Below are 25,795 nucleotides of genomic sequence, written 5' to 3' on the forward strand. Positions count from 1 at the left end.
TAGAGGGTCTCAGTTCACCTCTCGGTTCTGGAAGGCATTTAGCCGTCTCATTGGGTCTGATATTAGTCTGTCATCAGGTTTTCACCCACAGTCTAATGGACAGACAGAGAGGGTGAATCAGGAGATAGAGAAGACTTTGAGATGTTTGGTAGCAGACAATCAGACCACTTGGAGCTCTCGATTAGTATGGGCAGAATTTGCACATAATACTCTCTACCATTCCTCCTTAGGCATGTCTCCTTTCGAGTGCCAGTACGGCTTTCCCCCTCTTTTGTTCCCTGGACAGGAGCCAGAGGTATGTGTGCCTGCTGCTGCTCAAATGGTTCGCCGGTGTCAACGGGCTTGGAAGAAGGCCCGGGCAACGTTACTGAAAGCCACTCAACAACAGCGGAGGCAAGCTAACCGGCGCCGACGGTTGGGACCAATGCTTCGTCCGGGTCAGAGAGTGTGGCTTGCAACCAGAGATCTTCCTCTGCGGGTAGAATCTCGCAAACTGGCTCCACGTTATATTGGGCCTTTTAAGATCATCAGGAAGATAAATCCAGTATCTTATCGTCTGCTTCTGCCCAGGTCTATGAGGATCCACCCAACATTTCATGTCTCTCGGCTAAAGCCTGTTGTTTGTTCCTCTCTGTCCCCAGCTTGCAAACCTGCCCCAGCTGCCCGTATCGTCAATGGACAACCAGCTTACACTGTACGTAGGCTGGTGGATTCTCGGATGGTCCGTGGAAAGGTGCAGTATTTGGTCGACTGGGAGGGTTACGGCCCTGAGGAGCGCACATGGGTGCCTGCTCGAGACATTCTGGACCCAGCACTCATTACGGCCTTCCATCATACCCAAAGACTCCTTCAAGGGAACGTCAGGGGCCGTTCTTAGAGGGGAGACTCCTGTGAGAACTCATCACTGGACTGCTGTTTTCCTCCTGGTCGGCAGGTGGCGCCTCTCACCAGACTCCTACTAAACACTAACACTCATTATGCCTGATATGTGACACCTGTGTTTTGCCCTATTTAAGTGGATGTGTGACATGCTGTTTTGTTCAGTCTTGAGCCTATGCTACCCGTTGTCAGCTGCAAGCTAAGTTTGTATTTACTCATGTCTTTTGGACCCTTGTGTCTGTTTTGTTTTTCTCTGTTTTTGGAAGCCAGGCTTCCTTTGTTGTGTTGCAATTTTCTTCAGTAAAGATTGTCTTTGTTTGAAGATCAACGACTCCTTGCTTTTGCCACCTCTGCCCTTGGATTCATTAACTTGGTACTTAGCTCAGTCAGTAAAGTCAGAGCCTTTGAACACTAGAGACCCGGGTTCGATCCCCACCTAGAACAGGCCCGTTACACTATAATAGGAGCGGAGTAGTTTTGAAGACTAATAGGAGCAGTGTTTTGTTGACTATAATAGGAGCAGTGTTTTGTTGACTATAATAGGAGCTGTGTTTTGTTGACTATAATAGGAGCAGAGTAGTTTTGAAGACTATAATAGGAGCGGTGTTTTGTTGACTCTAATAGGAGAGGTGTTGTTTTGTTGACTCTAATAGAAGTGGTGTAGTTTTATTGACTATAATAGGAGCGGTGTAGTTTTGAAGACTATAATAGGAGCGGTGTTTTGTTGACTATAATAGGAGCAGTGTAGTTTTGTTGACTATAATAAGAGCGGTGTAGTTTTATTGACTCTAAAAGGAGTGGTGTAGTTTTGAAGACTATAATAGGAGCGGTGTAGTTTTGAAGACTAAAATGGGAGCGGTGTTGTTTTGTTGACTATAATAGGAGTGGTGTTTTGTTGACTACAATAGAAGCGGTGTAGTTTTGTTGACTATAAAAGGAGCAGGGTTTTGTTGACTATAATAGGAGCGTTGTAGTTTTGTTGACTATAATAGGAGCGGTGTAGTTTTATTGACTATAATAGGAGCGGTGTTGTTTTGTTGACTAATAGGAGCGTTGTAGTTTTATTGACTCTAATGAGCAGAGTAGTTTTGAAGACTATAATAGGAGCGGTGTTTTGTTGACTATAATAGGAGCGGAGTAGTTTTGAAGACTATAATAGGAGCGGTGTTTTGTTGACTATAATAGGAGCGGTGTAGTTTTGAAGACTATAATAGAAGCAGTGTTTTGTTGACTATAATAGGAGTGGTGTGATTTTGAAGACAATAATATTAGCAGTGTAGTTTTAAATACTATAACAGGAAAGGTGTAGTTTTATTGACTATAATAGGAGCGGTGTAGTTTTAAAGACTATAATAGGAGGGGTGTAGTTTTGAAGACTATAATAGGAGCGGTGGTTTGTTGACTATAATAGGAGCGGTGTTTTGTTGACTACAATAGGAGCGGTGTAGTTTTATTGGCTATAATAGGAGTGGTGTAGTTTTGAAGACTATAATAGGAGCGGTGTAGTTTTGAAGACTATAATAGAAGCAGTGTTTTGTTGACTATAATAGGAGCGGTGTTGTTTTGTTGAATATAATAGGAGTGGTGTTGTTTTGTTGACTATAATAGGAGCTGTGTAGTTTTGTTGACTATAATAGGAGCGGTGTAGTTTTGTTGACTATAATAGGAGCAGAGTAGTTTTGAAGACTATAATAGGAGCGGTGTTTTGTTGACTCTAATAGGAGAGGTGTTGTTTTGTTGACTCTAATAGAAGTGGTGTAGTTTTATTGACTATAATAGGAGCGGTGTAGTTTTGAAGACTATAATAGGAGCGGTGTTTTGTTGACTCTAATAGGAGAGGTGTTGTTTTGTTGACTCTAATAGAAGTGGTGTAGTTTTATTGACTATAATAGGAGCGGTGTAGTTTTGAAGACTATAATAGGAGCGGTGTTTTGTTGACTATAATAGGAGCGGTGTTGTTTTGTTGAATATAATAGGAGTGGTGTTGTTTTGTTGACTATAATAGGAGCTGTGTAGTTTTGTTGACTATAATAGGAGCGGTGTAGTTTTGAAGACTATAATAGGAGCGGTGTAGTTTTGAAGACTATAATAGAAGCAGTGTTTTGATTACTATAATAGGAGCGGTGTAGTTTTATTGTCTAAAATACTAGTGGTGTAGTTTTGTTGACTATAATAGGAGCGGAGTAGTTTTGAAGACTATAATAGGAGCGGTGTTTTGTTGACTATAATAGGAGCGGTGTAGTTTTGAAGACTATAATAGAAGCAGTGTTTTGTTGACTATAATAGGAGTGGTGTGATTTTGAAGACTATAATATTAGCAGTGTAGTTTTAAATACTATAACAGGAAAGGTGTAGTTTTATTGAATATAATAGGAGCGGTGTAGTTTTAAAGACTATAATAGGAGCGGTGTAGTTTTGAAGACTATAATAGGAGCGGTGGTTTGTTGACTATAATAGGAGCGGTGTTTTGTTGACTACAATAGGAGCGGTGTAGTTTTATTGGCTATAATAGGAGTGGTGTAGTTTTGAAGACTATAATAGGAGCGGTGTAGTTTTGAAGACTATAATAGAAGCAGTGTTTTGTTGACTATAATAGGAGCGGTGTTGTTTTGTTGAATATAATAGGAGTGGTGTTGTTTTGTTGAATATAATAGGAGTGGTGTTGTTTTGTTGACTATAATAGGAGCTGTGTAGTTTTGTTGACTATAATAGGAGCGGTGTAGTTTTGTTGACTATAATAGGAGCAGAGTAGTTTTGAAGACTATAATAGGAGCGGTGTTTTGTTGACTCTAATAGGAGAGGTGTTGTTTTGTTGACTCTAATAGAAGTGGTGTAGTTTTATTGACTATAATAGGAGCGGTGTAGTTTTGAAGACTATAATAGGAGCGGTGTTTTGTTGACTCTAATAGGAGAGGTGTTGTTTTGTTGACTCTAATAGAAGTGGTGTAGTTTTATTGACTATAATAGGAGCGGTGTAGTTTTGAAGACTATAATAGGAGCGGTGTTTTGTTGACTATAATAGGAGCGGTGTTGTTTTGTTGAATATAATAGGAGTGGTGTTGTTTTGTTGACTATAATAGGAGCTGTGTAGTTTTGTTGACTATAATAGGAGCGGTGTAGTTTTGAAGACTATAATAGGAGCGGTGTAGTTTTGAAGACTATAATAGAAGCAGTGTTTTGATTACTATAATAGGAGCGGTGTAGTTTTATTGTCTAAAATACTAGCGGTGTAGTTTTGTTGACTATAATTGGAGTGGTGTTGTTTTGTTGACTATAATAGGAGCGGAGTAGTTTTGTTGACTCTAATAGGAGCGGTGTAGTTTTGAAGACTATAATAAGAGTGGTGTTTTGTTGACTATAATAGGAGCAGAGTAGTTTTGAAGACTATAATAGGAGCGGTGTTTTGTTGACTCTAATAGGAGAGGTGTTGTTTTGTTGACTCTAATAGAAGTGGTGTAGTTTTATTGACTATAATAGGAGCGGTGTAGTTTTGAAGACTATAATAGGAGTGGTGTTTTGTTGACTATAATAGGAGCGGAGTAGTTTTGAAGACTATAATAGGAGCTGTGTTTTGTTGACTATAATAGGAGCAGTGTAGTTTTGTTGACTATAATAAGAGCGGTGTAGTTTTATTGACTCTAAAAGGAGTGGTGTAGTTTTGAAGACTATAATAGGAGCGGTGTAGTTTTGAAGACTATAATAGGAGTGGTGTTTTGTTGACTACAATAGAAGCGGTGTAGTTTTGTTGACTATAAAAGGAGCAGTGTTTTCTTCACTATAATAGGAGCGTTGTAGTTTTGAAGACTATAATAGGAGCGGTGTAGTTTTATTGTCTAAAATACTAGCGGTGTAGTTTTGTTGACTATAATAGGAGCGGTGTAATTTTGTTGACTATAATAGGAGCATTGTAGTTTTGTTGACTATAATAGGAGCGGTGTAGTTTTGTTGACTATAATAGGAGCGGTGTAGTTTTATTGACTATAATAGGAGCGGTGTTGTTTTGTTGACTAATAGGAGCGTTGTAGTTTTATTGACTCTAATAGGAGCAGAGTAGTTTTGAAGACTATAATAGGAGCGGTGTTTTGTTGACTATAATAGGAGCGGAGTAGTTTTGAAGACTATAATAGGAGCGGTGTTTTGTTGACTATAATAGGAGTGGTGTAATTTTGAAGACTATAATATTAGCAGTGTAGTTTTAAATACTATAACAGGAAAGGTGTAGTTTTATTGACTATAATAGGAGCGGTGTAGTTTTAAAGACTATAATAGGAGCGGTGTAGTTTTGAAGACTATAATAGGAGCGGTGGTTTGTTGACTATAATAGGAGCGGTGTTTTGTTGACTACAATAGGAGTGGTGTTGTTTTATTGACTATAATAGGAGTGGTGTTGTTTTGTTGACTATAATAGAAGCTGTGTAGTTTTATTGGCTATAATAGGAGCGGTGTAGTTTTGAAGACTATAATAGGAGCGGTGCAGTTTTGAAGACTATAATAGGAGTGGTGTTGTTTTGTTGACTATAATAGGAGCGGAGTAGTTTTGTTGACTCTAATAGGAGCGGTGTAGTTTTGAAGACTATAATAGGAGTGGTGTTTTGTTGACTATAATAGGAGCAGAGTAGTTTTGAAGACTATAATAGGAGCGGTGTTTTGTTGACTCTAATAGGAGAGGTGTTGTTTTGTTGACTCTAATAGAAGTGGTGTAGTTTTATTGACTATAATAGGAGCGGTGTAGTTTTGAAGACTATAATAGGAGTGGTGTTTTGTTGACTATAATAGGAGCGGAGTAGTTTTGAAGACTATAATAGGAGCGGTGTTTTGTTGACTATAATAGGAGCAGTGTAGTTTTGTTGACTATAATAAGAGCGGTGTAGTTTTATTGACTCTAAAAGGAGTGGTGTAGTTTTGAAGACTATAATAGGAGCGGTGTAGTTTTGAAGACTAAAATGGGAGCGGTGTTGTTTTGTTGACTATAATAGGAGTGGTGTTTTGTTGACTACAATAGAAGCGGTGTAGTTTTGTTGACTATAATAGGAGCGGTGTAATTTTGTTGACTATAATAGGAGCGTTGTAGTTTTGTTGACTATAATAGGAGCGGTGTAGTTTTATTGACTATAATAGGAGCGGTGTTGTTTTGTTGACTAATAGGAGCGTTGTAGTTTTATTGACTCTAATGAGCAGAGTAGTTTTGAAGACTATAATAGGAGCGGTGTTTTGTTGACTATAATAGGAGCGGAGTAGTTTTGAAGACTATAATAGGAGCGGTGTAGTTTTGAAGACTATAATAGAAGCAGTGTTTTGTTGACTATAATAGGAGCGGTGTTGTTTTGTTGAATATAATAGGAGTGGTGTTGTTTTGTTGACTATAATAGGAGCTGTGTAGTTTTGTTGACTATAATAGGAGCGGTGTAGTTTTGTTGACTATAATAGGAGCAGAGTAGTTTTGAAGACTATAATAGGAGCGGTGTTTTGATTACTATAATAGGAGCGGTGTAGTTTTATTGTCTAAAATACTAGCGGTGTAGTTTTGTTGACTATAATAGGAGCGGTGTTTTGTTGACTCTAATAGGAGCGGTGGAGAGTTATTTACTATAATAGGAGTGGTGTTGTTTTATTGACTATAATAGGAGCGGAGTAGTTTTGTTGACTCTAATAGGAGCGCTGTTGTTTTGTTGACTCTAATAGAAGCGGTGTAGTTTTGAATACTATAATAGGAGCGGTGTAGTTTTGAAGACTATAATAGGAGCGGTGTAGTTTTGAAGACTATAATAGAAGCAGTGTTTTGTTGACTATAATAGGAGCTGTGTAGTTTTATTGGCTATAATAGGAGCGGTGTAGTTTTGAAGACTATAATAGGAGCGGTGTAGTTTTGAAGACTATAATAGGAGCGGTGTAGTTTTGAAGACTATAATAGAAGCAGTGTTTTGATTACTATAATAGGAGCGGTGTAGTTTTATTGTCTAAAATACTAGCGGTGTAGTTTTGTTGACTATAATAGGAGCGGTGTTTTGTTGACTCTAATAGGAGCGGTGGAGAGTTATTTACTATAATAGGAGTGGTGTTGTTTTATTGACTATAATAGGAGCGGTGTAGTTTTGTTGACTCTAATAGGAGCGGTGGAGAGTTATTTACTATAATAGGAGTGGTGTTGTTTTATTGACTATAATAGGAGCGGTGTAGTTTTATTGACTATAATAGGAGCGGTGTAGTTTTGTTGACTATAATAGGAGTGGTGTTGTTTTGTTGACTATAATAGGAGCGGAGTAGTTTTGTTGACTCTAATAGGAGCGGTGTTGTTTTGAAGACTATAATAGGAGTGGTGTTGTTTTGTTGACTCTAATAGGAGTGGTGTTGTTTTGTTGACTCTAATAGAAGTGGTGTAGTTTTATTGACTATAATAGGAGCGGTGTAGTTTTGAAGACTATAATAGGAGTGGTGTTTTGTTGACTATAATAGGAGCGGAGTAGTTTTGAAGACCTAATAGGAGCAGTGTTTTGTTGACTATAATAGGAGCAGTGTTTTGTTGACTATAATAGGAGCGGTGTTGTTTTGAAGACTATAATAGAAGCAGTGTTTTGATTACTATAATAGGAGCGGTGTAGTTTTGAAGACTATAATAGGAGTGGTGTTTTGTTGACTATAATAGGAGCGGAGTAGTTTTGAAGACTAATAGGAGCAGTGTTTTGTTGACTATAATAGGAGCGGTGTTGTTTTGAAGACTATAATAGAAGCAGTGTTTTGATTACTATAATAGGAGCGGTGTAGTTTTGAAGACTATAATAGGAGTGGTGTTTTGTTGACTATAATAGGAGCGGAGTAGTTTTGAAGACTAATAGGAGCAGTGTTTTGTTGACTATAATAGGAGCAGTGTTTTGTTGACTATAATAGGAGCTGTGTTTTGTTGACTATAATAGGAGCTGTGTTTTGTTGACTCTAATAGAAGTGGTGTAGTTTTGTTGACTATAATAGGAGCGGTGTAGTTTTGAAGACTATAATAGGAGCGGTGTAGTTTTGAAGACTATAATAGAAGCAGTGTTTTGATTACTATAATAGGAGCGGTGTAGTTTTATTGTCTAAAATACTAGCGGTGTAGTTTTGTTGACTATAATAGGAGCGGTGTAGTTTTGAAGACTATAATAGGAGCGGTGTAGTTTTGAAGACTATAATAGAAGCAGTGTTTTGATTACTATAATAGGAGCGGTGTAGTTTTATTGTCTAAAATACTAGCGGTGTAGTTTTGTTGACTATAATAGGAGCGGTGTTTTGTTGACTCTAATAGGAGCGGTGGAGATTTATTTACTATAATAGGAGTGGTGTTGTTTTATTGACTATAATAGGAGCGGTGTAGTTTTGTTGACTATAATAGGAGCGGTGTTGTTTTGTTGACTATAATAGGAGCGCTGTTGTTTTGAAGACTATAATAGGAGCGGTGTTTTGTTGACTATAATAGGAGCGGAGTAGTTTTGAAGACTATAATAGGAGTGGTGTTGTTTTGTTGACTAATAGAAGCGGTGTAGTTTTATTGACTATAATAGGAGCGGTGTAGTTTTGAAGACTATAATAGGAGTGGTGTTTTGTTGACTATAATAGGAGCTGTGTTTTGTTGACTATAATAGGAGCAGTGAAGTTTTGTTGACTATAATAAGAGCGGTGTAGTTTTGAAGACTATAATAGGAGCGGTGTAGTTTTGTTGACTATAATAGGAGCGCTGTTGTTTTGAAGACTATAATAGGAGCGGTGTTTTGTTGACTATAATAGGAGCGGAGTAGTTTTGAAGACTATAATAGGAGTGGTGTTGTTTTGTTGACTAATAGAAGCGGTGTAGTTTTATTGACTATAATAGGAGCGGTGTAGTTTTGAAGACTATAATAGGAGTGGTGTTTTGTTGACTATAATAGGAGCTGTGTTTTGTTGACTATAATAGGAGCGGTGAAGTTTTGTTGACTATAATAAGAGCGGTGTAGTTTTGTTGACTATAATAGGAGCGGTGTAGTTTTGTTGACTATAATAGGAGCGGTGTTGTTTTGTTGACTAAAATGGGAGCGGAGTAGTTTTGAAGACTATAATAGGAGCGGTGTAGTTTTGAAGACTATAATAGGAGCGGTGTAGTTCTGTTGACTATAATAGGAGCGGTGTAGTTTTGAAGACTAAAATAGGAGCGGTGTTGTTTTGTTGACTAAAATGGGAGCGGAGTAGTTTTGTTGACTAAAATGGGAGCGGAGTAGTTTTGTTGACTATAATAGGAGCGGTGTTGTTTTGTTGACTATAATAGGAGCGGTGTTGTTTTATTGACTAAAATAGGAGTGGTGTAGTTTTGTTGACTATAATAGGAGCGGTGTTGTTTTATTGTCTAAAATAGGAGCGGTGTAGTTTTATAGTTAAGTGTAGTACTATACGTCTCCGTTCCCTCCTCAGGAAATGAAGGTTACATACATAACCGAGACGTTATCAGTACAGGTATCTGAAGTTATTTCAGTATGAAAATAATATCTGACACTAAACACCAGTGATCAGGACAGGTATCTGAAGTTATTACAGTACGAATATAATATCTGACACTAAACACCAGTGATCAGGACAGGTATCTGAAGTTATTACAGTATGAATATAATATCTGACACTAAACACCAGTGATCAGGACAGGTATCTGAAGTTATTACACAGTATGAATATAATATCTGACAGGAAACACCAGTGATCGAGACAGGTATCTGAAGTTATTACACAGTATGAATATAATATCTGACACTAAACACCAGTGATCAGGACAGGTATCTGAAGTTATTACAGTACGAATATAATATCTGACACTAAACACCTGTGATCAGGACAGGTATCTGAAGTTATTACAGTGTGAATATAATATCTGACACTAAACACCTGTGATCAGGACAGGTATCTGAAGTTATTACAGTATGAATATAATATCTGACACTAAACACCTGTGATCAGGACAGGTATCTGAAGTTATTACAGTATGAATATAATATCTGACACTAAACACCTGTGATCAGGACAGGTATCTGAAGTTATTACAGTACGAATATAATATCTGACACTGAACACCTGTGATCAGGACAGGTATCTGATGTTATTACAGTACGAATATAATATCTGACAAGAAACACCTGTGATCAGGACAGGTATCTGATGTTATTACAGTATGAATATAATATCTGACACTGAACACCAGTGATCAGGACAGGTATCTGATGTTATTACCGTATCAATATAATATCTGACACTTAACACCAGTGATCAGGACAGGTATCTGAAGTTATTACAGTATGAATATAATATCTGACACTAAACACCTGTGATCAGGACAGGTATCTGAAGTTATTACAGTACGAATATAATATCTGACACTAAACACCAGTGATCAGGACAGGTATCTGATGTTATTACAGTATGAATATAATATCTGACACTAAACACCAGTGATCAGGACAGGTATCTGATGTTATTACAGTATGAATATAATATCTGACACTAAACACCAGTGATCAGGACAGGTATCTGAAGTTATTACAGTATGAATATAATATCTGACACTAAACACCAGTGATCAGGACAGGTATCTGATGTTATTACAGTATCAATATAATATCTGACACTAAACACCAGTGATCAGGACAGGTATCTGAAGTTATTACAGTACGAATATAATATCTGACACTAAACACCAGTGATCAGGACAGGTATCTGAAGTTATTACAGTACGAATATAATATCTGACACTGAACACCTGTGATCAGGACAGGTATCTGAAGTTATTACAGTACGAATATAATATCTGACACTGAACACCTGTGATCAGGACAGGTATCTGAAGTTATTACAGTACGAATATAATATCTGACACTGAACACCTGTGATCAGGACAGGTATCTGATGTTATTACAGTACGAATATAATATCTGACACTAAACACCAGTGATCAGGACAGGTATCTGAAGTTATTACAGTACGAATATAATATCTGACACTAAACACCAGTGATCAGGACAGGTATCTGAAGTTATTACAGTATGAATATAATATCTGACACTGAACACCAGTGATCAGGACAGGTATCTGAAGTTATTACAGTATGAATATAATATCTGACACTAAACACCAGTGATCAGGACAGGTATCTGAAGTTATTACAGTATGAATATAATATCTGACACTGAACACCAGTGATCAGGACAGGTATCTGAAGTTATTACAGTATGAATATAATATCTGACACTAAACACCAGTGATCAGGACAGGTATCTGATGTTATTACAGTACGAATATAATATCTGACACTAAACACCAGTGATCAGGACAGGTATCTGAAGTTATTACAGTATGAATATAATATCTGACACTGAACACCAGTGATCAGGACAGGTATCTGAAGTTATTACAGTATGAATATAATATCTGACACTGAACACCAGTGATCAGGACAGGTATCTGATGTTATTACAGTACGAATATAATATCTGACACTAAACACCTGTGATCAGGACTGGTATCTGATGTTATTACAGTATGAATATAATATCTGACACTAAACACCAATTATCAGGACAGGTATCTGAAGTTATTACAGTATGAATATAATATCTGACACTAAACACCAGTGATCAGGACAGGTATCTGATGTTATTACAGTATGAATATAATATCTGACACGAAACACCAGTGATCAGGACAGGTATCTGATGTACAGTATGAATATAATATCTGACACTAAACACCTGTGATCAGGACAGGTATCTGATGTTATTACAGTATGAATATAATATCTGACACTAAACACCAGTGATCAGGACAGGTATCTGATGTACAGTATGAATATAATATCTGACACTAAACACCTGTGATCAGGACAGGTATCTGATGTTATTACAGTATGAATATAATATCTGACACTAAACACCAGTGATCAGGACAGGTATCTGATGTTATTACAGTATGAATATAATATCTGACACTAAACACCAGTGATCAGGACAGGTATCTGATGTTATTACAGTATGAATATAATATCTGACACTAAACACCAGTGATCAGGACAGGTATCTGATGTTATTACAGTATGAATATAATATCTGACACTGAACACCAGTGATCAGGACAGGTATCTGAAGTTATTACAGTATGAATATAATATCTGACACTAAACACCAGTGATCAGGACAGGTATCTGATGTTATTACAGTATGAATATAATATCTGACACTAAACACCAGTGATCAGGACAGGTATCTGATGTTATTACAGTATGAATATAATATCTGACACTAAACACCAGTGATCAGGACAGGTATCTGATGTACAGTATGAATATAATATCTGACACTAAACACCAGTGATCAGGACAGGTATCTGATGTACAGTATGAATATAATATCTGACACTAAACACCAGTGATCAGGACAGGTATCTGATGTTATTACAGTATGAATATAACATCTGACACTAAACACCAGTGATCAGGACAGGTATCTGATGTTATTACAGTATGAATATAACATCTGACACTAAACACCAGTGATCAGGACAGGTATCTGAAGTTATTACAGTACGAATATAATATCTGACACTAAACACCAGTGATCAGGACAGGTATCTGATGTTATTACAGTATGAATATAATATCTGACACTAAACACCAGTGATCAGGACAGGTATCTGATGTTATTACAGTATGAATATAATATCTGATACGAAACACCTGTGATCAGGACAGGTATCTGAAGTTATTACAGTATGAATATAATATCTGACACTAAACACCAGTGATCGAGACAGGTATCTGATGTTATTACAGTACGAATATAATATCTGACACTAAACACCAGTGATCAGGACAGGTATCTGAAGTTATTACAGTACGAATATAATATCTGACACGAAACACCAGTGATCAGGACAGGTATCTGAAGTTATTACAGTACGAATATAATATCTGACACTAAACACCAGTGATCAGGACAGGTATCTGATGTTATTACAGTACGAATATAATATCTGACACTAAACACCAGTGATCAGGACAGGTATCTGAAGTTATTACAGTACGAATATAATATCTGACACTAAACACCAGTGATCAGGACAGGTATCTGATGTTATTACAGTATGAATATAATATCTGACACTAAACACCAGTGATCAGGACAGGTATCTGAAGTTATTACAGTATGAATATAATATCTGACACTGAACACCTGTGATCAGGACAGGTATCTGAAGTTATTACAGTATGAATATAATATCTGACACTAAACACCAGTGATCAGGACAGGTATCTGATGTTATTACAGTATGAATATAATATCTGACACTAAACACCAGTGATCAGGACAGGTATCTGAAGTTATTACAGTACGAATATAACATCTGACACTAAACACATGTGATCAGGACAGGTATCTGAAGTTATTACAGTATGAATATAATATCTGACACTAAACACCAGTGATCAGGACAGGTATCTGAAGTTATTACAGTATGAATATAATATCTGACACTGAACACCTGTGATCAGGACAGGTATCTGATGTTATTACAGTATGAATATAATATCTGACACTAAACACCAGTGATCAGGACAGGTATCTGAAGTTATTACAGTATGAATATAATATCTGACACTAAACACCTGTGATCAGGACAGGTATCTGATGTTATTACAGTATGAATATAATATCTGACACGAAACACCAGTGATCAGGACAGGTATCTGAAGTTATTACAGTATGAATATAATGTCTGACACGACACACCTGTGATGAGGACAGGTATCTGATGTAATTACAGTTTCACGAGTTTGTGTGCCCATATAATCTTAGTGAAAGTGGTAAACAGATTTGGCTTGCTGTCTGCTATAGAGGGGCTCGGAAAGGATATTCTACCCGAGCTCCGATTGGACCACTATAACAGGCAAATTGAATAAATAAAATAATAAATGAATGAGTCATTTATATAGCGCTTTCATATGTACTACTGTACACCCAAAGCGCTTTACACTTGTGTCAGGGATCTCTCCTCAACCACCACCAATGTGGTATACAAAATTGAACAAAAGGAGGAGGAGGGGAGGAGGAGGGATGCTTCAGGAACTAAAAAGGGGAAGAGGTAAGCTGCTGGTTTTATACCTTGGTATTAATTGAAAGATTAGATGGGCGTACTCCTCCCGAAATTACGTTTATTAACTTCACTTCACGAGTTTGTGTGTCCATATAATCTTAGTGAAAGTGGTAAAGAGATTTGGCTTGCTGTCTGCTATAGAGGGGCTCGGAGAGGATATTCTACCCGAGCTCCGATTGCCCCCCAAAAACATAATGCAGAAATAGACAGCAAGCAAGAATCATGGCAATTTGAACAGCTCATGATTACAGGAGGAGTCTGCATAATTATTCAAGAAGACCCCCCCCCCCCCAAAAAAAAATTGTTAAATAGACTGAATGGAAGATGGCACTGTAGCAGTATTGAGGTAGGTAACTGCTGTGGCAGTTTATGAAATAGGTGAGGTGTTGCAGCAGCATCAAGCAAAGCACTGCAGCAGCATTCTCAAACTGGCGGGGCACTGCAGCAGCATCAAGCAAAGCATTGCAGCAACATTCTCAAATTGGTGGGGCACTGCGGCAGCATCAAGCAAAGCACTGCAGCAGCATTCTCAAACTGGTGGGGAACTGCAGCGGCAGTCTCAAAATGGTGTGGCACTGCAGCGGCAGTCTCAAAATGGCGGGGCAATGCAGCAGCATTGAGCAAAACACTGCAGCGGCAGTCTCAAGATGGCGGGGCACTGCAGCGGTAGTCTCAAAATGGCGGGATACTGCAGCAGCAGTCTCAGATGGCAGGGCACTGCAGCGGCAGTCTTTATATGGCGGGTTAATGCAGCGGCAGTCTCGAATTGGCGGGGCACTGCAGCGGCAGTCTCAAAATGGCGTGGCACTGTTGCGGCAGTCTCAAAATGGCGTGGCACTGCTGCGGCAGTCTCAAATTGGCAGGGCACTGTAGCAGCAGTCTCAAATTAGCGGGGCACTGCAGCGGCAGTATCAAGCAAAGCATGGCAACGGCAGTCACAAAATAACGAAGCACTGCAGTGGCAGTATCAAATTGAGAAGCACTACAGCGGCTCCATCAAATTGGAGGACCACTACAGCAGCAATATTAAATTGTGGAGCACTGGGTACTGCAGCGGCAGTATGAAGCAAAGGATTGCAGCGGCAGTCACAAATTAGCAAAGCACTGCAGTGGCAGCATCAAATAAGAGAAGCACTGCAGCATCAAATTGGCGGAGTATTGCGGTGGCAGCATCAAAAGTAGAAGCATGCCGCATAAAATTGGCGCAGCACTGCAGTGGCAGAATCAAATTGCGGAGTACTGCAGCATCAAATTGTGAAGCACTGCAGCGGCTGCATCAAATGGTGGAGCACTGCAGGGGCAGCATCAAATAGGAGAAGCACTGCAGCGGCAGTATCAAATTGTGGAGCACTGGAGGGGCAGCATCAAAATGGAGGTGCACTGCAGAGAGGGCATTAAATAGGAGGAGCACTGCATCAGCAGCATTAAATAGGAGGAGCACTGCAGTGGCAGTATTAAATAGGAGGTGCACTGCAGTGGCAGTATTAAATAGGAGGTGCACTGCAGTGGCAGCATTAAACAGGAGGAGCACTGCAGCATCAAATTGGTGGAGCAACGCAGCAGCGTCAAATTGCGGAGCACTGCAGCGGCAGTGTCAAATTGCGGAGCACTGCGGCGGCAGTGTCAAAATGGCGGAGCACTGCAGCGGCAGCATTAAATAGGAGGAGCACTGCAGTGGCAGCATTAAATAGGAGGTGCACTGCAGTGGGAGCATTAAATATGAGATGCACTGCAGTGGCAGCATTAAATAGGAGGTGCACTGCAGTGGGAGCATTAAATATGAGGTGCACTGCAGCGGCAGCATTAAATAGGAGGTGCACTGCAGCGGCAGCATTAAATAGGAGGAGCACTGCAGTGGCAGCATTAAATAGGAGGTGCACTGCAGTGGGAGCATTAAATATGAGGTGCACTGCAGTGGCAGCATTAAATAGGAGGTGCACTGCATCGGCAACATAAAATTGGTGGAGCACTGCAGCAGCAGTGTTAAATTGCGGAGCACTGTAGTGCTTGCTTCAAAATGGCGGAGCACTGCAGTGGCAGCATCAAATAGGATCACTGCAGCATTAAAAAGGAGGAGCCCTGCAGTGGCAGCATTAAACTGGAGGAGCACTGTAGCGGCAGCATCAAATAGAAGGAGCACTGCAGCGGCAGTGTCAAAATGGCGGAGCACTGTTGCATCAAAATAGGAGGAGCACTGCAGCGGCAGCATCAATCTGGAGGAGCACTGCAGTGGCAGCATCAAATATGAGGAGCACTGCAGCGGCAGCGGCAAAATGACGGAGCACTGCAGTGGCAGCATTAAATAGTAGGGGCACTGCAATGGCAGCATTAAACTGGATAAGCACTGTAGTGGCAAGCGAAACCCTGTGGCATCAAGTGAAGGACTACAACGGTGATATCTAGTAAAGCCAAATACTGCAGCAGCAGTATCAAATTGGCAGAGCACTGCAGCATCAAGCGAAGATGGCTTGTTTGATGAGGCTGAGGTCCGAACAGAAGTGAAATCGAAAGGCCTTTGAGGACCACCCACCCAGTAGTTTAATTGATGGTCTGGCAGTCCTTTTTTTGGCCTGCGGTGGTGTCTGCTCAACTGCAGAATAAGTGAGGTGAATACAAGTAAGCCTAAATACCAGAGAGGGTGGGGATTTGCTGAAGCTTTTTTAATGAACTTCACTGCCTGGTGACAGGAAGGTTGTTCTCATCAGCAAACAGCAGGTCGAGATGTGAGGAGATCTGCACCTCCCTGTGGCAAGGGAGGAGGAAAGATATTGATATTGCTGGATACGAGTACGAGGCTTGACGTTACTGCTGAAGAGGATGATGTTGATGATGATGAAGGCCTCGATGCATCACGATGAGGATCGACCGAGCCCCGTGATGATTCTAGATGGAAGAAGAGAGAGGTTTTCTTGAGCGAGGTGTTATGTGGAGCGGAAAGACCAGCGATCTGGAGATCAACAAGTGAAATGAGCAGCGAAGCTAGTCAAGCAGAGTTGGGCAGGCCAAATCCTTCAGGAACTAAAAAGGGGAAGAGCTAAGCTGCTGGTTTTATACCTTGGTATTAATTGAAAGATTAGATGGGCGTACTCCTCCCGAAATTCCGTTTATTAACTTCACATGAATATAATATCTGACACGAAACACCAGTGATCAGGACAGGTATCTGATGTTATTACAGTATGAATATAATATCTGACACTAAACACCCGGTCACGGACAAGTAACGTTTAGATGAAGCAAACAGCTTTCACAAACTGCGCATTATTGTTGAGCTATGCAGATTACTGTGTAGTCCTTCATTGTCCGTTTTGTCATTTAATGTCCATCATAAAGTGTGACGGTTTTCTTAATCCATCGAAGTTAATCCTAGGATTGGAAATGCCCGCGCAAAAAACAGCATTCTGCGCATGATCGGTGACCTCGATTTTTTTTAAACTTTGTTTTGGAAAGAGGCGTCTTCCCAATACATCGAGACATGCCCATTTTACGTTGCGTAATGAAACCCCTGGAATTTAGTGTATGCCAGCAATAAACATGACATTGAAGATAGCAAGATATTGTGGAAGAACACAGTCGCAGGTGCATAAGCTTCCTTTGGATCATAATATTAGGAATGTGTGATACTTTCATTTATTTTTAATGAAGTTCCAGCTCACGTGGGGAAGACCGTTTGTGTGATAGAGTCGGTGGGCAGGGCTTAACATAATGACGGCCGAGTTGCGTTTGCGTGCTTCTAGTAAACACAGAAACTGGCGAACGGCGGTCTTTCGAATCAGCTTTGACCGCGACTCTGGAAGACTTGGAGTTAAGCTTTTCGCTGAGAAAAGAACAAAGAACGGCACTGAAGTCATTCTTAAGAAGGGAAGATGTGTTCAGAGTTTTGCCGACCGGATATGGCGAATGTTTAATCTGTCAACGAGCTCTGCTTCACCTTCGGCAGTGGCTCAGTGGTTCATGTAGGTTGTCTACAAACCAGAAGGTTGGTGGTTCAATCCCCGGTTCCACCTGACCAAGTGTCGAAGTGTCCATGAGCAAGACACCTAACCCCAGCTGCTCCCGACGAGCTGGATGGCGCCTTACATGGCTGACATCGCCGTCGGTGTATGAATGGGTGAATGTGAGGCAAAAATGTAAAGCGCTTTGGATAAAAGCGCTATATAAATGCAGTCCATTTACCTTCGTTGCTCTGGTTGGTTGTAGCGCTATCCTATCGCGTGCAGAGGGAGTTTGAAAGACAACCGTTTATCCGCCCCTCAGATTGAGCTGTCAATGGTGAGTTTCCAGACCAAACATCTTGATGTGGGTCTGGCTTGTCAGGCTTTGGTTTCTTATGATACTCAGCTTTCAAATTCTGTTGATTGTGTCACAAAACTCAAACAATATATGATTTTGAATGAAATGTGATTAAAATGTGACAAACACTGTGGGTTTTCGTGTGTAATAAAGGCAGGTTTTTAAAAGCTTCACACAAAAATAATAATATAAGTTCATTGTTAGTTTTATTGTTTTTAGAGTTTAGCTCCAACCCCGATCAAACACACCTGAGCAAGCTAATCGAGGCATGCTGGAACACCAGAAGATCACAGATAGGTGAGTTTGATCAGGGTTGGAGGGAAACTCTGCAGGGCAGTAGCCCTCCAGGACCCAGTTTGAGGAACCCTCCTCTAGATCCAGATGATCCTCGGCCTGGTCCATCTGGACTCATGGCAGCCGATTGCCAGGATCCCCAGCCGGGATCATCCAGTCTCAAGCCAGCCACTCATCCAGATGATCCTCAGCCTGCTCCATCTGGGCTTGAACCAACCCCAGACACAGATTTAGCTGATCCTGAACCAGCAAAAGGTTAGTCTACTGTTATTATTACTCCTGTTCATGTGTTCTGTAACGTTTATTGTCCTCTTGTCAACTTTTTCTCGTTCTCCCCTGATGGTTCATGTATGTAATGTGGCATTCTGATGAAATTTGTCCTTGTCCTACTTGACCTAATTCACTGTTTACAGAAATACATAGCATGCTTTGATACTGGTTATTTGTAATCACTTATCATGTTCACATCACACCATGTTTTTACAGGAACATTTGACCTCCTTTATGATGTTGGGGAGATGCTGGGAGCAGGATCCTTCGGCAGGGTGTATAAAGGGACTAGAATATATGATGACAAGCAGGTAAAATCCATCGTACTGTATTCAACAAACACTTTACCTCTTGTTTGATTCTCTCTCTTCTGTAGTTTTTCCCCCATTCCTAATATATTAATCAATATGACTTGTTTTGATGTTGCTCAATATGTTGTTTTTCTTTGCAGGTTGCCATCAAATTTGTCCGAAAGAGGTCGACTGAACGTCTCTATCGCACTGTAAGCTTCAATTAATCTAAATATATCCACAATTCTGAGATCACAATTGGTAGGAATGTTTACTTGTGCCATTTAGGGCTGGGCGATATGACGAAATATATCGTCTGGACGATAGAAAATGTCTATCGTTTTATATAAGACTCTATCGCTTACGCCACGATAAGGCGTTTACGGCAGAATTTTACGTCAAGATGCACCTTACGCCACGGCATGCCCATGCACGCTGCAATACATAAACAAACATGGAGGAAGACGGTAGTAGACGCGGTTCAGACCAGGGTAATTCTCAGAGTAATTATGCCAGAGTGGTGGCATAAGCGCTCAAAACAAACTTCAGACGCTGCAACGGGCTTTTACGCGTGGCACACCATATAGCCATATATTGAAATATTTTAATGGCAGGTGTAGGGATGGCGAAAACTAAACATTTTCTTGACCAACCACCGAGCCGGTTGAAACCGGTTAACCGATTATTTTAAAATATGCTGCGCTATTTGAAATAACAGCCGCGAGCTGCGCTCCCTCTCTCGCTCTCACACACACTCTCACACACACACACACACACACACACACACACACACAGTCCCGGCGCCGCCGCCTCCCTTCCACTCATGTCACTTTTTTTAAATCCCCCACAGCGCGAAACACGAGTCCCGCAAACGCGCCGCCGAGGAGCTTGTTTGTAATTTGAGGAATGGCTCCTTAGCTTCGAAATGGTTTGGGTACAAGGTGATCGCGTTGAAAATAAAGGCATTTGTCTAGCGTAAGAAGCTCATTTGAAACATTGCCGCGGCTCATTTAAGAAAATGACAGCTCCGAAGAGACGCCGCTTTAGTTCGAGGTAGTGCTAACAATAATAACGAAAGACAATCAACACCTTATGTGTTACCACTGAAATGTAGATGTAATTTCCAAGATGTATTTCCAAAAGTAAGCCTGTCGTCTGCCTGTTTACTTTTTGCAACCCTTGTGAGCGCGCAAACCCAAACGCTGTGACCTCGCGTCAAATATTTTTATTGGTTTTTAAGTACAAACAGGCGAGTTATGAAAAATTGAGTGCGAGGGATATGTTCACTTCACACAAAAATATTTTGGAATGAAATGGCTAATTGTAGTAGTTCACTGTATAATAGCCTAATTTAGAGATCACTTTTTTTTTTTTAACCGACAACTTTGATCGGTTAACGTTGATACGGTCAACCATTGGTCAAACGGTCATCGGTTAACATCCCTAGGCAGGTGTTAACTTTACCAACAGTCTTGCTTGAAAATAAGGTTCTAAATAAAATAATAATGTAGTCCATACTACCTTAATTTGTTTTGTATATCATTTCAAACTGCATTTCCACATTGCAATTTTGTATAGACTATTCATAAACTGAATTAACAGAAAAATTGCTATATCGTTATGTATATCGTTATCGGGATATCAAATGATCTATATCGGGATATGAAATTTTGGCCATATCGCCCAGCCCTAGTGCCATTTAAATCTTACAAATTTACATGATTACATTTACATCGTCAACTGGAATCCAATCTGATTCTAGATTCTGACAGTTCTGTTTAAAACCTGATTATTTGGGTGCATGTAAATGCAGCTAATGAATTTTTTTTTACCTGGAAAAAAAATCTTTAAACAATATTTGACTCCCACTGTATTTTAATACATACCCATAATCAGATTACCCATAATCAGATAACCTTATGGTTGAACTTATGTTATTTATTTATTTATTTTAGCCATATTCTCCCAAGCCGCTGTTTGCTGAAGTGGCTCTAAATTTGCTGTTGCAAAAAGCTCCCAGAAGCCAACACGTGCTACAAATGTACCAGTGGTTTGACGAACCGAAGCAGCGCATCCTGATTTTAGAGCATCCACAGCCCTGCGAGACCTTGCGAGAGTTCATCTGGAACAGAGGAGGTCTCTTAGATGAAACTTTAGCATGTCGCCTAATGCGGCAAGCAGTCGTTGCCTTTAAACACTGTCTGGACCGGGGTGTCTACCATAATGACATCAAGATGGATAACATCCTAGTCAATATTGAGATGCTGCAGCTCAAACTGATAGACTTCGGTTGTGGATTTCTTCTAAAGCATGCATATGAGGACAACCAAGGTGAGTTGGCTTCATCATAGAAACAGTCTCTAATATGAAGTGTTCGCGCAACTCTTAGTCTCTCTTGCTTACATGGACAGGTCGACTCAGCCAATGCAAGCCCCACACAGATGCCCGAACAGTCTTGTCTCTGGGTATTATTTTGTATAGGATGGTGAATGGATTGCGTACTGTCGTCAGTGACTTGGACAATCTGAAATTTTATGTCAATGTGTCCAAAGGTAAGAGAACCGCACTACCAAAACTATATCGTTTAGTGCACACACAAATCCTTAGCTCAATCAAAATCAACAGGCGAAATCAAATTAGATGATAAATTAGCAAAAGTGTAAAACACAGCAAACTATTTTCAACGTTTGTGATTCACATAGTGGTACAGAACATATGTGACTAACCAGTTCTTTTGTCAAAACTTGTACAGAATGCAGTGATTGGATAAGCCAGTGCCTGAAGCGTGATAAAACGAAAAGAGCAACATTAGAGCAGCTGTTAGGACATGAATGGTTTCAGCAGGTAGATGATCAAGAGCAGCACAGGAGTGTAGTCCCGTCCCAGCCTCTTTAGGGGCCTCTTCACAGACTCAACGAGGGCAAAATAGAGCAGGGACGTGAGTGCCAAAAGGAGAAAAACATTAGCATGAGAAAAGGAGACAAGAGACAGATTTGCTTACATGCAGGCATGAAGACATATTAAATGATTCAAAATTAATATTTAACACTTTATCAACTATTCGTCCAGCGATACGTTGAATTTAGTGTACATTATCAATCTTGAATCGGGATATTACCCATTACAACGGCAATAATATCAATTTTATGTTCACTGTTTGTGAGCTTAGGTAACACAATCGATCAGTTTGAGGCAGTAACTTATAAACACATAGCCAAAGACACTTGTACAGATGAAAAGGGTAAACAAAAGTTTATTGAACCATTCTAAACACACACAAACTAACAAAAACTCACATTCATACAGTTACTGGAAAAGGGATGTTTGTTTATGGAAAGGAGGGAAGTCTTAATGATTTTTTAGTCACAACCTGAGAATCAATATACTTGCAGGTCAACCTTAGTTTGCACGCTTAGATATGGTTTTTACCAGTTGAGCCAGAATGAAGAGTCATGTACTTGTGTTTGAATGCTCTTACGAGCATGGGTTCCTCTTAGCACGGCGTTGCCCGGCTAGTGGTCGGTTGTTGTGGTCAGAGGGACGAATAGTTGGTTTTGCGGGGTGAAAAGCCGGATTCTGGATGGCGTTAGCTGGTTGCTACGCGATGGGCATCTCTGTGGCACCACTGCACGGACTCCAGGAAGTTTTCTACAGCGAGGTTCAGACGGAGTTTTGGAGTTTGGTGATGATGAAGAGCTCTGGGTAGCCCGGAGGACGCTGCGTGCAGGCAGGAAAGGCCCGCACGATCAAAGCAGAAGTCACCGCAAAACCATGGCAGTTAGTAAAGCACGAAGCAAAACAAAGAGCTTCTGTAGACGTCTGACAGAAATAAAGTCAGTCTGGTTACACTGTAAAAAATTGTGCCGTAAAATAACGGTAATCTACTGGCAGCTGTGGTTGCCAGCAATGTACTGTTAATTTACAGCCCTCTACTGATTATATACAGATCTCCTTTTTTACAGTATTTTACCGTAATAATACCATGAAATGTTACTTTTCATTTGGAAAACTGATCGCTTCAAACAGTTCTCATTTTAAAACAAGTATTTATAGGTGTTTGTATCGTAAAACTTAATTTGAGTCATTTCACACGTGTAAGGTGTAGTAGTAAAATAATTTCGAAACATGACTTTAACTTCAATTTTTGCGGTTCATTGTGAGCAATAGCACACACGCATGTGATAAATTACTCAACAAACAGCTCATAACTGCATCAGCAAACACAGTCACTGCCGTTAAATAAAGCATCAGGCAGCATATCATCAATGTTTCTCTGCTCATCCTGGACTGAAGCACAGGCTCTACTCTTCAGCACAATGGTAACCCACAAAACTAATGAATTCATCTAAAAGATCTCTTCTATATCATCTTGTGCAACAACACATAAACACAGGTCATTTTAATATTTACTCACCTTATCAGTTACTGACTTTGCACAACTTTTTTCTATTAACTTTCACTAATATTTCAGTGAAAATATCTTGATTCATCTGGTAAATTTGACTGTTACGTTTTACAGTATATTACTGTTTTTCCTTGATTTAACAGTAATCTACTGGCAGCTCTGGTTGCCAGTAAAGTGCCGTTTTTTTACAGTACTTTTCTGTAAAGGAATTTACAGTTGTGTACCGTTAATTTACGGTTCCCTCTGTGGGTTTTTTCATCTAACCCCTTTAACCCTTTTAACCCCACAGCAAAATCTTCAGTTTTAAATGAACACTGAGGAGTGTACACACCACAGAGTGTTAGAGTAATTGAAGCATTGATGAAGTTCATGAGATAATTAAGAGATTAATTAACTGATAACTGAGAACACCTGTTAACAAGAATCACTGAAGGACAGAGAAACACAAGAACTACAACTGACTTCAGCCACAGCTTTAGATGAAATCAACAGAAGATAAAAGAAGACATTAAATCTCTGAAGATCTCAGCAGAGGATTAAACAACTCCACAAACAGCATTACCAGCTTCACACATTACTACACTGTAAAAAAATTCCTGTAAAATTTACGGTAAAAAACCGGCAGCTGTGGTTGCCAGAATTGTACCGTAAAAAATACGGCAGTTACGTTTTAGTTTTTACGGGGCAACAACATATCATTTAAAGGTTTATAATGTAATAATCACGGTTGAAAACCATTTATTTTACCATTCAAAACTGTACACTGTAAAAAAAATACCCATCAAATTTATGGTAAAAAAACGGCAGCTGTGGTTGCCAGAATTATACCGTAAAAAATACAGCAGCAACGTTTTAGATTTTATGGGACAGCAGCATATAATTTAAAGGTTTATAATGTAGTAATTACGGCTAAAAACTGTTTATTTTACAGTTCAAAACCATATAATTTGAAAGTTTATATTGTATAAACAATTACGGTAAACAAATATTTAACTGAAATAATATTAAATTACCAACTTATTGAAATGCTAATATCTGTTATGTACCTTTGATATAGATTGACAGCCACCAATGACAGTGGTGATGAGAATCACATGATGAATCAAAGCTCATCACACGCAGCTTTTGGAGGGACAATATTAACATATAGAAGGTGCACACACAAACACTAAACACCAAACACTAGGGGTGTGCATTGGCACTGCCTTCACGATTCGATTCGATTACGATTCACCGTAACGATTCGATTCAATTCGATTCTACGATGCATTGTGATGCATCAAAATTCTACTGCACACAAAGCAAATTTTTCATCAGTCATGAGGCAATACAAGCAGATATTAAACAACAGATTGTATTGGCTGCTATGTGTCTCCTGTATCTTTGACATAAAAGTTATTAAATAAAATAAAATGTAATTAAATAAAATGCAATTAACCCTTAAATGCATGACTGTTTCACCAAAAATTCTTACATATTCAGGTCGTTAGCGACCCAGATCTATATTTAACATGGATAGAGCTCTACCTGTCGTGATAATATATAAAACTCCTGATTTTAGAGTAATAGCTACAGAAGAATAAAATAAAAAACTATTTCGTTACCTTTTGGAGCTTGGAAGGATTCAGTTTGAGCAGATGTTTAATACCATCATCATATGACCTCGTCAGAGCTCGTTTACCAGTATATTCAGCATCTGCCTCATATTCGCGATCTCCAGCATATTCTCCAAACTCATTTTCAATGTCTTCAAAATCAATATTTTGATCACTGACAGCTTCTTGACCACATCCATCATCAAGAGACAGTGACAGAGTGATTAGAAGTGATTAGAAAAAACTAAGAAGAAACAGTTAATTCAATGAAAATGCATCAAATGCGAAGTGTCATGTGGGGAATTCTGGGAATGTCAATTTACGGTTTTTCACTGTTAATTACACAATGACCTGTTCTTTTTCACTACGAAAAACTGTACATTTAACGGTGTTTAACTGTTAAATAAAATCAAATGTATAAACTTGTAAATTATACAGTTTTAACCTGTAAAATACATGGTTTTTAACCGTAATTATTACAGTATAAACCTTTAAATTATATGGTGCTGTCCCGTAAAACCTAAAACGTTACTGCCGTATTTTTTACGGTAAAGTTCTGGCAACCACAGCTGCCGGTTTTTTACCGTAAATTTTATGGGGGAAAACTGTTGTTTTTACGGGAAAACGCTGGCAGCTGC

General features: G+C 39.4%; 1 protein-coding gene across 1 annotated transcript in view; it reads left to right on the forward strand.

Moving 5' to 3' along the window:
- LOC137079525 (serine/threonine-protein kinase pim-2-like) overlaps nt 1-25,795 on the forward strand; it is a 67,163-nt gene that overhangs the window by 34,851 nt on the left and 6,517 nt on the right. Inside the window, exons 2-6 of the mRNA XM_067447477.1 lie at nt 18,523-18,852; nt 19,084-19,178; nt 19,319-19,369; nt 21,113-21,488; nt 21,569-21,709. Coding sequence (XP_067303578.1) covers nt 18,523-18,852; nt 19,084-19,178; nt 19,319-19,369; nt 21,113-21,488; nt 21,569-21,709 — 993 coding nt within the window. The remainder of the gene's footprint in view (nt 1-18,522; nt 18,853-19,083; nt 19,179-19,318; nt 19,370-21,112; nt 21,489-21,568; nt 21,710-25,795) is intronic.

Source organism: Pseudorasbora parva, chromosome 6, assembly GCF_024679245.1.
Source record: "Pseudorasbora parva isolate DD20220531a chromosome 6, ASM2467924v1, whole genome shotgun sequence".
Classification (NCBI taxonomy): Eukaryota; Metazoa; Chordata; class Actinopteri; order Cypriniformes; family Gobionidae; genus Pseudorasbora; species Pseudorasbora parva.